This window comes from Pan paniscus, chromosome 15 (genome assembly GCF_029289425.2).
Source record: "Pan paniscus chromosome 15, NHGRI_mPanPan1-v2.0_pri, whole genome shotgun sequence".
Classification (NCBI taxonomy): Eukaryota; Metazoa; Chordata; class Mammalia; order Primates; family Hominidae; genus Pan; species Pan paniscus.
In genome coordinates, this window is record NC_073264.2 from 51599794 (window position 1) to 51613984 (window position 14191).

Consider the following 14191-nt stretch of genomic DNA (forward strand, 5'->3'; position numbering starts at 1 on the left):
ACTGGAGTTTAAAGATTGTTTAATGACTATTTCTATTAAATACATACATAGATATGATGGTGTATTAACTAAGAGAGTAGGCTCTGGAGTTTGCCTGGATCTAAATCCTGGTTCCATTTCCTATTGGCCATATGATGCTGGGCAAATTACTTTGATTTTTTGTCCCTCGTTTCCTCATTTATAAAACAGTATAAAGGACTGTTTTGATATTAGATGAGTTAACATAGAAATTATTTGGCCTAATACTTGGCACACATTGAGTACCCAATGAGTGCTAGTAGTTACTATAATATTTATTTATTTAAAGACAAAGTCTCACTCTGTTGCTGGGGTTGGAGTGCAGTGGCACAATCTCAGCTCACTGCAACCTCTGCCTCCTGGGTTCAAGAGATCCTCCTGCCTCAGCCTCCCAAGTAGCTGGGACTACAGGCGCCTGCCATCACATCCAGCTAATTTTTGTATTTTTTTCAAGTAGAGACAGGGTTTCACCGTGTTGGCCAGCTGGTCTTGAACTCCTGAACTCAAGTGACCTGCCCATCTTGGCCTCCCAAAGTGCTGGGATTACAGGTGTGAGCCACCATGTCTGGCACACAGTATGATATTTATAGGAAATAATTTAAAGCTGAAAAACAGGAAATAGAAAATTCCCTTTAGTGAAGGTAGAGATATAAGGGAAATAAAATAAATAAATAAATAAATAAAGGACATGAAAAGACAGATTCAGAAAAACTTAGAAATAAAATGGAATCATAAAAGGAGAAGAAGGAACATAAGGAGAGAAAGAGACTGGTGAAAAAATACAGCTGTGCTATAATCATAAATAGATACCTGTCAATGAAGAGGAAGTCTCTCATTCCTGATTTCCTGACAAATTGTGTTGTTATAGAAAATACATTACAGGCCAAGCACGGTGGCTCACGCCTGTAATCCCAACGCTTTGGGAGGCTGAGGCAGGTGGATCATGATGTCAAGAGATCAAGACAATCCTGGCCAACTTAGTGAAACCCTGTCTCTACTAAAAATACAAAAATTAGCCGAGCATGGTAGCAGGTGCCTGCAGTCCCAGCTACTCAGGAGGCTGAGGCAGGAGAATCACTTGAACCCAGGAAGTGGAGGTTGCAGTGAGCCAAGATTGTGTTACTGCACTCCAACCTGGCGACAGAGCGAGACTCCATCTCAAAAAAAAAAAAAAAGAAAATACATTAAAAATAATTCTATAATGTTTTCAGAGAAGGTAAGCACAGTTATGAATAGCCCTACAACTAATTATATAAGAAATAATAGTTTTGAAATACTGAAAAGGATAACATTTTCCAACAGGAACTTCAGCTTCATTCTTTAAAATTATTTGTATTTTGTTAATACAAATTCAACTACAAATATGCGCAGCTGGATTTCGAAGAAGTCCTTTTCATGAAAAATAATATGCATATGTGTTGTGGCTACACTTTTGTTTTCTTAGTTGAAAGCAAGGCTCTTAAAACCTTTATTTCCTTGGAAACAGATGTTGTTTATATATATCCCACAGAATGATCAAACTCACTACAGAAGCTGAGGTCTAGAGATAAGGGCAATCACTAAAAGGGAAAGCACCTCTGCATTTCTGCAGAGGGACCCCTGATTTCAATCTCAGCTACCAAAACTTCAGGCTAACCAAACTAAGAACATAAAAAGAGACAGTGTTAAGAACTAATCCTAGTTCTAAGGAGAACTAGGATAAAAAAAGTATCAACTGGTTATATCACAATAAAAAAGTATCAACTGATAATTATGTGCAGGAAAAGTGTCGTTTACATTATTAATCTCTGTAGCTAAATCTGTTTTAACTAAGTTAAAAGATAGACTCAGAAAACAAAGAAAAAAAAGCAAACTTTAAGGCCTTATAAAACATTTATTTTCAACTATGAGACTGCAAACACTTTCTTACCTCAAAGTCATCGTCATCTGCTTCAGTGTAATGTGCATGGTTATCTGGATTGTTCACTTTGTCTAACAGTTCAACTGCTAGGGCTCTAGAGAGACCTGGCTGTGCAACAAAAGTGTGCTAAAAGAAAACAAAATGAAATTTCATGAGTATGCCTTTACATCTATGGCTTAAAGAAAATGCTATCTTCATTTCTTCATTCAGTAACTAGCAGAGACAAGTATATGGGAGTCTACTAATACAAATAAACTGTGTTAGTAAAAATATTAATCAGAGAATCCATAATTACACATTATATAAAACTGAAGAGCCTTTGTAGGGTAAATTTAGAAAGCAATTTCTTTTTGTAAAGTTATCTAATCCATATTAAGTTCTAAAATTAATATAGATTAGATATGGCTATACCAATGACATTCATTACTCATATCACTATACTGATGCAAATGAATACTGTGGTATGGTACATAATCACAATAAGAAAAAAGCATGTATATCATATATCTGCATACATTTAATTCTGTAAAATTATGTTAATTTACAAAGACATATATAATTAAATATTAGCATGTCAGTAAAGCTTCTTAGGTTGTTGTAATCACTGACTATTTCTAATATAAAAGTGTTTTATACACACACATATGCAGAGTATTCTATAAATTTACATTAGAAGACAAGAAAAGCAATTTGTTTTAGCTGACAGCAACATTTTAAAGTTTTCTCTAAGGCAGGGGTCAGCAAACTACAGCCCATGGGGAAAATCTAGTGCACTGACTGCCTCTTTTTGTAAATATTTATTGAGTATTAAAACTATACCCACATATATACACTGTTTATGGCTGCTTCTGGGCTATAATGGCAGAACTCAGTAGTTGTGGCAGAGGCTGTATGGCCCACAAAGTTTAAAATATTTACTATGTGACCCGCCTATAGAAAATTTGCTGGTCAGGCATGGTGGCTCATGCCTGTAATCCCAGCACTTTGGGAGGCTGAGGCAGGTGGATCATTTGAGGTCAGGAGTTCAAGACCAGCTTGGCCAACACGGTGAAACCCTGTCTCTACTAAAAATACAAAAATTAGCCAGGTGGTAGTGGCACGCGCCTGTAATCCCAGCTACATGGGAGGCTAAGGCAGAAGAATGGCTTGATCCCAGGGGGTGGGGGTGGAGGCTGTAGTGAGCTGAGATCACGCCACTGCACTCCAGTCTGGGTGACAGAGTGAGACCCTGTTTCCAAAAAAAAAAAAAAAAAAAGAAAGTTTGCTGACCCCTGCTGTAAGAGATCACTAATATTTTTATCTTAAAAACATAAATACTTTTGTTCTACTGATATGTCTAATTTATGACTATAGGAAGACCCCTCGTAATTTCAATGACTTACAGTCAGAAGTCTTTCAGCAGTTGGTCTTTTTTTTGGGTTTTTGGTTAGTGCTATTTTGACAAAATTATGGAATGTTGATGACCTTAAAATAAAAAGAGACGTACAAAAATATTTCACTACTATTACGTTTCGGTGTTAGTAAATAACATTAACTTAGGAACAGTTAGTCTAAAACACCATGATTTTTTATTGGGCCACTTAGTTAAAGTACAATATATTCCTTGGAAACAACTGTGTCAGTTTTGTCTTTTATATAAAATACAATTAAGTAACAGAACAGTAATATACAACCACAAAAATTACACTAACAATCAGAAATAGGCTGTGTCATTTATATATGACCTTCTTTTCTAGGTACTACTTAGGAGTCAAAATGTCCTTTTCTCATTGCATAATTTACCTAGTATGTAAATATTGTGCTATACCAAAAGAGTTGGACGGCACGAAAGGTAGGCATGGGGTAATATAAGAGACTATTTAAATCCCAAAGAGGCTGATGAATTTCTTAGAAAAAAAGGCAAAGAGGAGGGAGCAATTTTAGCAACTAGAAGGGTTTTCTGCCACCTTCACTGATGAAGTGGGGAAAGAAAGAAGACATAAATTAAAGGTATCACATTTTGATTATTAAGAAATGACACAAAAAGGTATTTCTACCATTGCCAAGATTCCACTGGAGAGAATGGACAAGAACTAAAGGTATGAAATAACCGTATTTATCAGCAATGACAACCACCACAGAGCAGTTCTCTGCAGAGAAATCACATCACTGCATCACATTTGGTGGCTTGCGATAAAGATAACACGGAGTCAGACAGTATCGGGACTGGCAAAGGTTCTCCAATGGTAATAACTGCTCTGAAATCTGACTGTGAATTTAGCATTTATAGCTAACAGTCATTCATTCCCGAATGAATATCAGTCATTCCTGCCGTAAAACCGTTCAGTTCCAGATGTCTAGGAACTTAGAGCAACAGGGAAAAGGAAGGACCCAGTGTCAATACAAAGGAATATAATTAGCAGCACAATATAAACTCCTTTCTTTCCACAGTGTGATTTGCCATTCTTTCCTGCCATCATCCCCAGAATGGCTTGAGTCCTAAATAAAACTATGCTAAGACAGACTACTGAAACATAAAGCAGTGGTTGAGAACCTGTTTGTGGGGAGGGGCCTCTTAGAACCTGAAATAAGCAATGGACTGTCTTCTCAGAAAAATGGATATACATACAGAATTTTGGGGGCTCACAGATCCTCAAAGATCCATGTAATCTAGATAAGGAATTCTAGAATTTAAGAACTCAGAAACTTATTTGCACAGCTTCTTTTATTAAATGTATGGGGAAGATATTACCAGAAAAATAATCTTTAATTTTTATTAACCAATTGATGACATCTTTTTGGACTATAAAGATAGGTAAACTGCTTTACTTTGTAAGAGAAAGAAGGGATCAAGATGAAAATAAGTAATAATCTTTTTGAGTATTACGTAAGGAAGAGAGGGAAAAACCAACAGAGATTGATTTTAAGTGTCATGTTATCTGGAAACCCTTTTCATATCACCTTCCATGAAAGTCAATGTGTAATTAATGGAAGTAAAGGAAGATAGGGCAAAAATAGATGATTCTTCAAAATCTTCATGTATTCACTTCTAATTCTTTCCTCACCACACTTCTTACCCAATCTGCCGAAGACCTAAGAAAATTATTGAGTTTTATGAGAACACTGGATTATAAAGAACACTGGGCCGGGTGAGGTGGCTCATGCCTGTAATCTCAGCACTTTGGGAGGCCGAAGTGGGCAGATTACGGGGTCAAGAGAATGAGACCATCCTGGCCAACATGGTGAAACCATCTCTACTAAAAATACAAAAATTAGCTTGGCGTAGTGGCATGTGCCTGTAGTCCCAGCTACTCGGGAGGCCGAGACAGGAGAATCACTTGAACCCGGGAGGCAGAGGATGCATTGAGCCGAGATTGCGCCACTGTACTACAGCCTGGCAACAGAGCGAGACTCTGTCTCCAAAAAAAAAGAAAGAAACACTGGGCTGGGCACAGTAGCTTACACCTGTAATCCCAGTACTTTGGAAGGCTGAAGTGGGAGGATCCCTTGAGGCCAGGAGTTTGAGACCAGCCTGGGCAACATAGTGAGACCCTGTCTCTACAACAAACAAACAAACAAAACTTAGCCAGTTGTGGTGGCACATCCTATAGTCCCAGCTACACAAGAGGCTGAGGAGGGAAGATCTCTTGAGCCCAGGAGTTTGAGGTTGCAGTGAGTTATGATCATGACACTGCACTCCAGCCTGGATAACACAGCAAAATCCTGTCTCAAAAAAAAAAAAGAACTACCAGAAAATAAATCTAGATCCTTGCCATAGGTCTGCAAGCAAATCAGCTGTGTAACTTTGAGAAAACTGCTTAATGTCTATGGACTTCTGTTTAATCATCTGCAAAATATGGAAACTGAATCTATACTCCTTTCGATTGTAAAATTCTATAAAACTATATATTCTTTAACTCACCATTTTGTTTTGTCCTTTAGTTTTGGAGGCTGAAAATTACTTTTTGACATTAAGAAGAGAGCCCTGAAATAAAAATTATAGTTAAAGAACAATATCAAAATTACTACATCTAACAATTAGAAAGAATATTCTGTAATGAATTTATACAAGACTACCACATAAGTGGACAATGATGAAAACTACTATGGGATATAGAAATTAAATTTTTAATATTTTAGATAGCTTTCAAAAAATTTCTCTTGACTACAGAGAAGATTTTTAAATTTCCAACAAGTCCTTATTCACAAAGCAAACCCACCAAATATTGGAAAAGAGTTTTCTTACTACACTGTTACATATGTAACTAGTATTGTATCTTAAGCACATGTCTATATAATTGTATATAATTCTCTAATACATAGAGATGACATGTTACTCTAACATTAGGTTGCATATTTAACCAAAGACTGGCCTCCATATTTATTTTGGGTGGGTGTATAGGCAAATTACATCCATTTCCTGATTGTTTTCCTTTTTTGGACAATGATTTCCCATATTCTCTCAGTATATTAAATACCTAAACCAATCTACAAGAGAACTTTGTCTATAAACTCACGTGTGACCCATTTTCTTGTGGGCTATGGGGGTAGTATGATAGAGGATTTAAGAAGGAAGTTCTAAAATGCTCTATTTCAGCATTTCCTACAAAAATCCCAGGTTTCTAAGCAAATTCCTGTTTCTTTTTTAGCATAACAAATACATTTTTCCTTTCTAAAAATTAAATGATTCAAAGGAAAAATAAAAAAAAATTTATTCCCACCATTCTATTATTTAAAATTTTCTAATCTCTTTAAAACATTTTTCTAATCTTTTTAGTCTTTATCTAAATGCTTACCAATTATATTCACATTAGTATTTATAATTTTTTTCACTAATAATCAATTTTCCATTTTGCTTTGGTTCATACATATGTAATGGCTGCCCTTAACTGTTAAATAATTGGCTTAAGAATTCACCAACTACTACATATTTAGATTTTTTCCCTTGTTATCCTGAAATGCATAATTCTTAGCATTTTCTTTCCTTAGATAATTTCTGAATTATAATCCCCTAAACGGTGGAAGCACTGAAACATTTGTATTGCCCATAACAAATAACATCAAAGTATTTTTCCAAAAGGTCTGTACTTATCAGCATTCTAGCTAAAAGTAGGTATCTTTTAATATATATTATCTTTAGCTGCTTATGAGCTCAAATAGATTCCCGTATCTGGTACTTGATCATAAACCTTAATCTATTTTTTGCTTGTAGTCTTTGAATGATTTCCTTATATAGTATATATCAATCTGTTGCCAATCATGTTAGCAAAACACTTTCACCATTCTGTTAATTTTCTTTTTAGCTTCATACCATTTAAAGTGTCAATTTAAGCCTAATCTATCTTTTCCTTCAAAGTATCAAAAAACTTTTCAGATGCCCTCAAATATTTTTTTCTGAGATAATACATCCTAGAATGTAAATGATAATTATATTCAGCATAGATACCTCTTCATTATTCCTGGATAAAATAAAAAGAAACAAAATCAAATATAACTAGAAAAGTTTCATCTGCATTCTATCATTTACTTATAATTCCACATAGGACAAAAAAAAAAGATCAATTGATAAAAGAATGAACATGAAGACTCAAAAAGTCTTAAAATAATGTTAACTCTCATATCCTAGTGTGATTATGAAGAGAAATTTGTTTTATGGAAAAGCTGCAAACAGTACAGACAATTTACTCTTATGTTGTTTTAGGAGCAGCAATACAAGACAGGTTTTATTTATTTAAAGACTAGTCAAGTACAGTAGTGAGAAGGAGAAGAGCAGAACAAGGAGCTTGATCTGTAATTGTGAAAAATGAATTGAGGTAACTACCTTCGGACTAGCCCACAATAGCTTTTGGATGAGATTACTCCTAAATCCCTTACAATACCTTTACTATTTTTCATTCTTAAAAATGAGCTTGATGCTGAGTTACCAGCATTTCACTTTCCCCATAGACTTGATCAATAACTGGATAATTATAAATAATGAGAACACCTCATTGGGTGGAGATCAAACATAGGTGGTTGAAGTTCTCCAAGTTCAATTGCTGTTATTCCTACTGCCCAGATATCACAGAGTTGGTTGTAGCCACCATTCTTCTCTACTGCTGCAACTTCTGGGGCCATCCTAGAAGGAATCAATGAATACAACATTTTTGTTGTTAAATATTGATCTGAATCTGTTACTTCCTGTTATAATCACCAGACTTGTTGGAGGGAAGGAAGCTGAGAGGTGTTTACTAGGAAAGAAGAAACATTACTAAGTAAAGGCTTAAATCTCTATTTCACACACATACACACTTTTAAAATTAATTAAGAATCTTGAATGCCCTCCGAATGTTTATGCTCTAAGGAAAAATCTTGTTTTAGTTTGGTTTCTATTTTTGTGAATCTTGTTATATAATAGGCAAAAAGAAAAAGAATACCTAAATCCCTGTGAAGGTCAAAGAAAAGTTCCTAAAGGAGGTGAGACTTCTAAGTAGGGTGGGGAGCCTGGACATTTCAGTGAGAGGAAACGAGTACAAATTCAGGGAGACCAGCAAAGCTGACAGGACAGTGCTCAATGTATCACCTGCAAACTGATAAGGGGCCATACATTGCTGGCTACCAGTCTGTGATAAATACAGAAATGGAGAGTAAGCATTTATGCTTGTCCAAATGCATAAATTCATTTTTATCTTATTTTACAAATAAGTCTGTAATGGACAGGAAATAACACATGGTTAGAGAAAGTCTCGAAAGTGTTTGGGAAATCAACCTCAGAAGTAGAGGCTAGATTATAAATGATCTACTGTTTATACAAAAAAGGTTAGACTTTATCATGAAAATGATGGGGACCCAATGAAAGATTTAATTATGAGGTCAAACAATCTAAAACTGCATGGCAAGATGAAGGATAGTGTGAAATCAGGTGAAATCAGTCAGGCAGATATGTTAGAGAACTTTTCAAAGGCAGTAGCAGAGGGAACAGAATGAAAGGGGTTAACTTAAGATATAGATCTGAGGAGGAAATGCTTGTGGATATTGAAATAGAGCTATTATTAAACAACTGTTGAATATACAGAAGACTGAAGTTGGAGTTACAAGTTTGGGAATCAGCACTGTAGAAGGCCTCTGAAGTTATAAAGTATAGATGATACTGTTCAGGGGAAATATTCTTTTATCTTTTCAAATGTTTACTAACTTAACTTCAATTAATTTGAATTGAATATCCACAAGGTACAAGTTGCTTTTATATGTACTTAGGCTACAAAAAGTTATATTAACACCCTGTCTCTCAAGTGTGGTTAGCATATAAAGTATGTATACTAAAAATGTGAACATGTAGATGTGTACTATATGCAAGTGCTACATACATAACAATGGATATAGGAGTAAGGAGAAGTAAACAATCACCACGGAGCAAGATAATTGAAGGCAAGTTTCACAGAGGAAAGAGGCTGAGGTGGAGCCCAGAGAAAGCAAACAGGATTCATCTCCTCTACCCACTGGAATCAACTAGTGGTGGCTAACTGGAATGTCAAGTTGACTATGACTGTTGCACTTCCTGGCTCAGTGGGAAACTGTATTCAATCAGTTGGCCATAGGTATAGAAAGGTAGAGAGTGTGGCCCTCTTAAGAATGGGGAGGACTTAAGATAAACACAGAAAAAGGGTATCTTAGGGAAGAGTAAAGAAAGCTAAAGTAGTAGTATTTCACCTGATATAGTCAGGATACAAAAAATAGACAATTTAGACTAGAAGAGTATTCACAAAAAGGACAGTCATAGAAAGTGAGGGACTCTGATGTGACGAAGGCAATCCTATAGGTTATCTAACTCACCTATATCTTCATTTAACTTTTATTTAACTGATACTTATTGAGGCTTTTTTTCTGTTAAAGTGATTTGTGTTGACTGAAAACAATTTGGAATATATGAAAAAATATGGAAGAAAACAAGCTAAGCATGATCCCACTCAAAGAGAGTTCCTGTTTCACATATTTTCATCCATTTTTACACACACACACACACACACACACACACACACCTTTTATAAAATGGTATCATATTGCATATACTACTTGGAATCTTGCTTTCTAAAATTAACAACATATCATGAGCCGTAGCATATTATTCCACTGAATTGAATAAATGTAATTCCCTTCCTGTTGTGTATTATTTTCCCTCAATTTTTATCATTAAAATAGTGTGATAAAGCTTATCATATACAAATCTGTATGCCTCTCTAATAAATTACTAGATATGGAATTACTGAGAATAAAGAAGATAAATATTGCTTAAAGTTTTTGATAAACATTACCATCAAATTATGCTTCAAAATCGTTCTACCAATTTCTTTTTTTTTTTCCTTCAACTTTTATTTTAAGTTCCAGGGTATATGTGCAGGATGTACAGGTTTTTTACACAGGTAAATGTGTGCCATGGTGGTTTGCTGCACAGATCAACCCATCACCTTGGTATTAATATTAAGCCCAGCATCCATTAGCTATTCTTCCTGATGCTCTCCCTCCCTAACCCCTGTTGTACCAATTTCTACTCTCACTGCCAAATATTTAGTGATAGTAAGCATGCCCATAATTCCAAATATTTTCCAATTTGATAGAAAAAAGTCATTTAATTTGTTCATCAAGGGACACATTATTCAGAATATATATTTTTTTAGGTTAGTCAAGTGAAACAGTGAGAGTAAAGAAGGAACAAAGAAGTCTGTAGGGGTTGCATGCCCCTAGCCATGACCTGCAGGCCACTACATGATGTAAGAAACATGAGAAAACATTTAAATTTCCCTATTTACTTCAAAGACATAAAGTAATTCACATTGGAGAAAAACCCCGAGAACAGAAGAAATCTGGTAAATCCTTGAGACTCTGCAGTTCTTTTCAAAAACATAACTAACAGTGGAGAAAAACCTCATAAATGTAAGAAATGTGATAAAGCCCTTGGATATTCCAGTTACCTTCATAACCACAAAGGTGCTCACACTGGAGAGAAATGCTATGAATGTAGGGAATATGCGAAAGAATTAAGTTGTCTTAGTTACTTTCAAAGGGCTCATACTGGTGAAAAATCTTTTACATGTAAGAAATACGGTAAGGGAGTTATTCTTTCTAGTTTCCTTCAGAAACATGAAAGAAATAATACTAGACAGAAACCCTATAAATGTAAGAAATGTGGTAAAGTCTTCCGTCATTTCTGCTCCATGTGAAGACATGAAAGAACACATAGAGAGAAATCCTGTGACTATAAAAAATGTGGTAAAGCCTTCAATCAATACAGTTCCCTTAGAAGACATGAAAGCTCATACTGGAGAGAAACCCTACGAACGTCAAAAATGTGGTAAATCCTCCAGTCATTTCAGTTACCTTTAAACACATGAGAGAACTCATCTGGTGATAAACTTTATGAATGTGAAAAATGTGGTAAAACCTTCAGACATTTCAGTTCCCTTCGAACACATGAAAAAACTCATACTGGAGAGAAACTCTATGAAGGTAAAAAAAAAAAAAATGTGGTAAAGCCTTTAGTCGTTTCAATTACCTTGAAACACATGACAGAATTCATACTGGAGAGAAACCTTATGATTGTAAGACATGCGATAAAGCCTTCAGATATTCCAGTTCTGTATGTAAACATGAAATAACATACTTCATAGAAATCCTAGGAATGTAAGGAATGTGGGAAAACATTCAATTATCTGAGTTATCTTTGAAAACATGAAAAAAATTATACTGGAGAATAACCATATGTATATGAGAAATGTTGTAAAGCCTTTGTATGTTCCAGTTCCCTTTGAACACATTAAGAAAACTCATACTGAAGAAAAACCTATGAATGTAAGGAATATGGGAAGGCATGTAATTTCACCACTTCCCTTTTAAAATATAAAACTCATACTGGGGGGAAAATATGCATGTAAACAATGTGGTAATGTCCTCAGTGTTTCCAGTTCTAGTTGAAGACATGAAAGAAGTCATTTCTGAAAATCCCTGTAAACATATGGAATGTGGGGATGCCTTTGTTTCTCTCAGGTACATTCAAAGACACATGACATGTGCACATTGGAGATGAATCTTATAAGAATGTATTCTGTATCTAAATCCTAGTACTTGGCAAAACAGGTAAGTTTCCATTTTAATAATTATTTCAAAAGTCATCTGAGAATGCCTATTGAAAAGAAATCTTATAAATTTAATTTGAAAAGCCTGATGCAAATTAAACTAATGCTCAAAACATGCACATGAATATTATACAACTTATAAATATATTGTGTTTATCAGTGGCTCATTCTTAATGAGGATCTCTGGACTATTGATTTCCACTCATTTTCCATGAAAATATTGAGGTGAGAATTCTGTAGACACCCTTTAAGTGATAGTAAATGAATTCGATACGTAGTGTTTTTTTGTCAGTTAATAATTTTTCTTTATATGTCTAAAAGGTTGTTGGATCTATGAATGAATTAAAAATGTATTTCTAATATGTAGGTAAGATTTTAATGTAGTTTTTTAATTGGTCTGTGATGAATGTGTCATTGAAAACTGAGTCTTTGTTAATTTTGGGGCTTTTCTTACTGGTCTCATGTAAAAAGTTTTGGTTACCCCTCACCTATTAGATATATTCTACCTTTCTTTTTTATGGAAAAAGTATTCTCTTTTGGCACAAATTAAGTCTATGCCATTGTTTTTGCTAATAGAGTTGGTATTAGAAAAAAAAGAAATCCGTAACTTCTTGTGATCCATTATCATATGTTACGATACTTAATATGTATTATTTTACTAACTGCTTCTAATGAGACATTCTTTTTATCGACTTATAAGAACTTACATATGAAAAATATTAAACCTAGTTTGGCATATTTTAGACAATATTTCCTGTTTTTTTACTTGCCTTTTAATTTTGTTTAAGCTGCTGGACATAAATAAGTTTTAAATTTTCATGCAGTTAAATCTATCAACATTTCCTTTTAAGGTTTTATTCTTTATGTTCAGAAAGCCTTCCTCATCAGCTCTTAAAGCAGATAGTTACTGATGGCTCTTTTGGTTTCACTTTTTTTTTTTTTTTTTTGAGACGGAGTCTCGCTCTGTCGCCCAGGCTGGAGTGCAGTGGTGCGCACTCGGCTCGCTGTAAGCTCTGACTCCTGGGTTCACGCCCTTCTCCTGCCTCAGCCTCCCGAGGAGCTGGGACTACAGGCGCCTGCCACGACGCCCAGCTAATTTTTTTGTATTTTTAGTAGAGACGGGGTTTCACCGTGTTAGCCAGGATGGTCTCGATCTCCTGACCTCTTGATCCGCCCGCCTCAGCCTCTCGAAGTGCTGGGATTACAGGTGTGAACTTGACTATTTCCACATACGATTTTTTGACATCAGGTATGAGGTACGGAGCTACTTAAATTTCTTTTCAAATAACAAATTATCCAAACACTGCACATTAAAGAATCCAAATTGGTTAAGCACGGTGGCTCAAGTCTGTAATCTCAGCACTTTGGGAGGTAGATCACTTGAGTTTTAGACCAGCCCAGGAGTTTTAGCTGAAATCCTGTCTCTACAAAAAAAATTACAAAAAATTAGCTGGCTGTGATGTTGCATGCCTGTAGTCTCAGCTATTTCGGGGGCTGAAATGGGAGGATCATCTGGCTCTGGGAGGTCAATGATGCAGTGAGCTGTGATTGTGCCACCGCACTCCAGCCACGTGACAGAATGAAACCCTGTCTCAGAAAAAAAAAAAAAAAGAATCCAACCTTTCACACAAACTGCAAATGTCACCTTTTATAACATTCACTATTTTAAATATTAAGGTTTTGTTATGAGGCTTTTTATTTCTATCATCTATCAATAATGAAAGCAGTGTTTTAGAAAGATTATTTTGTCAGTAATCAGTGGAATGCACTAAGAGTGGGGTGGCTGGTGAGAGTAATGGTAGGTAGGATGAAGGAGTTTTAACAACCAGGAAGAAGAATCCTAGATTAAACTTAGGTGATGGGTCAATAGGTGCAGCAAACCCACCATGGCACACGTTTACCTATGTAACAAACCTAGACATCCTGCACATGTACCCCGCAACTTAAAATAAAGTGGAAAAGTCCTAGATTAAAAGAGAATGCCAGAAGAAAGGGTAAGAAAATTACAGGAGGCAAATCTTTTGAAAATTTCATACCTAAGAGCCCTCTCAATATAAAATCACAGGGATAGTAAAAATTATTAGCACTTCTACAGAGGGAAGGCTGAACCATGAATATGAGCATCAAAGTTCCCTAACCCAACCAGAACTTATGATACTATCAAAGAGCACGCAAATCTCCCTAC

At 35.4% G+C, this 14191-nt stretch overlaps 1 protein-coding gene across 5 annotated transcripts in view; it reads right to left on the minus strand.

Annotated features, from left to right (window-relative positions):
- Positions 1–14191, minus strand: part of MAP4K5 (mitogen-activated protein kinase kinase kinase kinase 5) — a 116841-nt gene that overhangs the window by 44972 nt on the left and 57678 nt on the right. For all 5 annotated transcript variants that reach the window (XM_055097565.2, XM_055097564.2, XM_055097567.2 and 2 more), the window contains 4 exons: positions 7884–8015; positions 5820–5882; positions 3301–3382; positions 1928–2044 (listed from right to left, as the gene is read on the minus strand). In XM_055097565.2, the coding sequence (XP_054953540.1) occupies positions 1928–2044; positions 3301–3382; positions 5820–5882; positions 7884–8015 (394 nt within the window). The remainder of the gene's footprint in view (positions 1–1927; positions 2045–3300; positions 3383–5819; positions 5883–7883; positions 8016–14191) is intronic.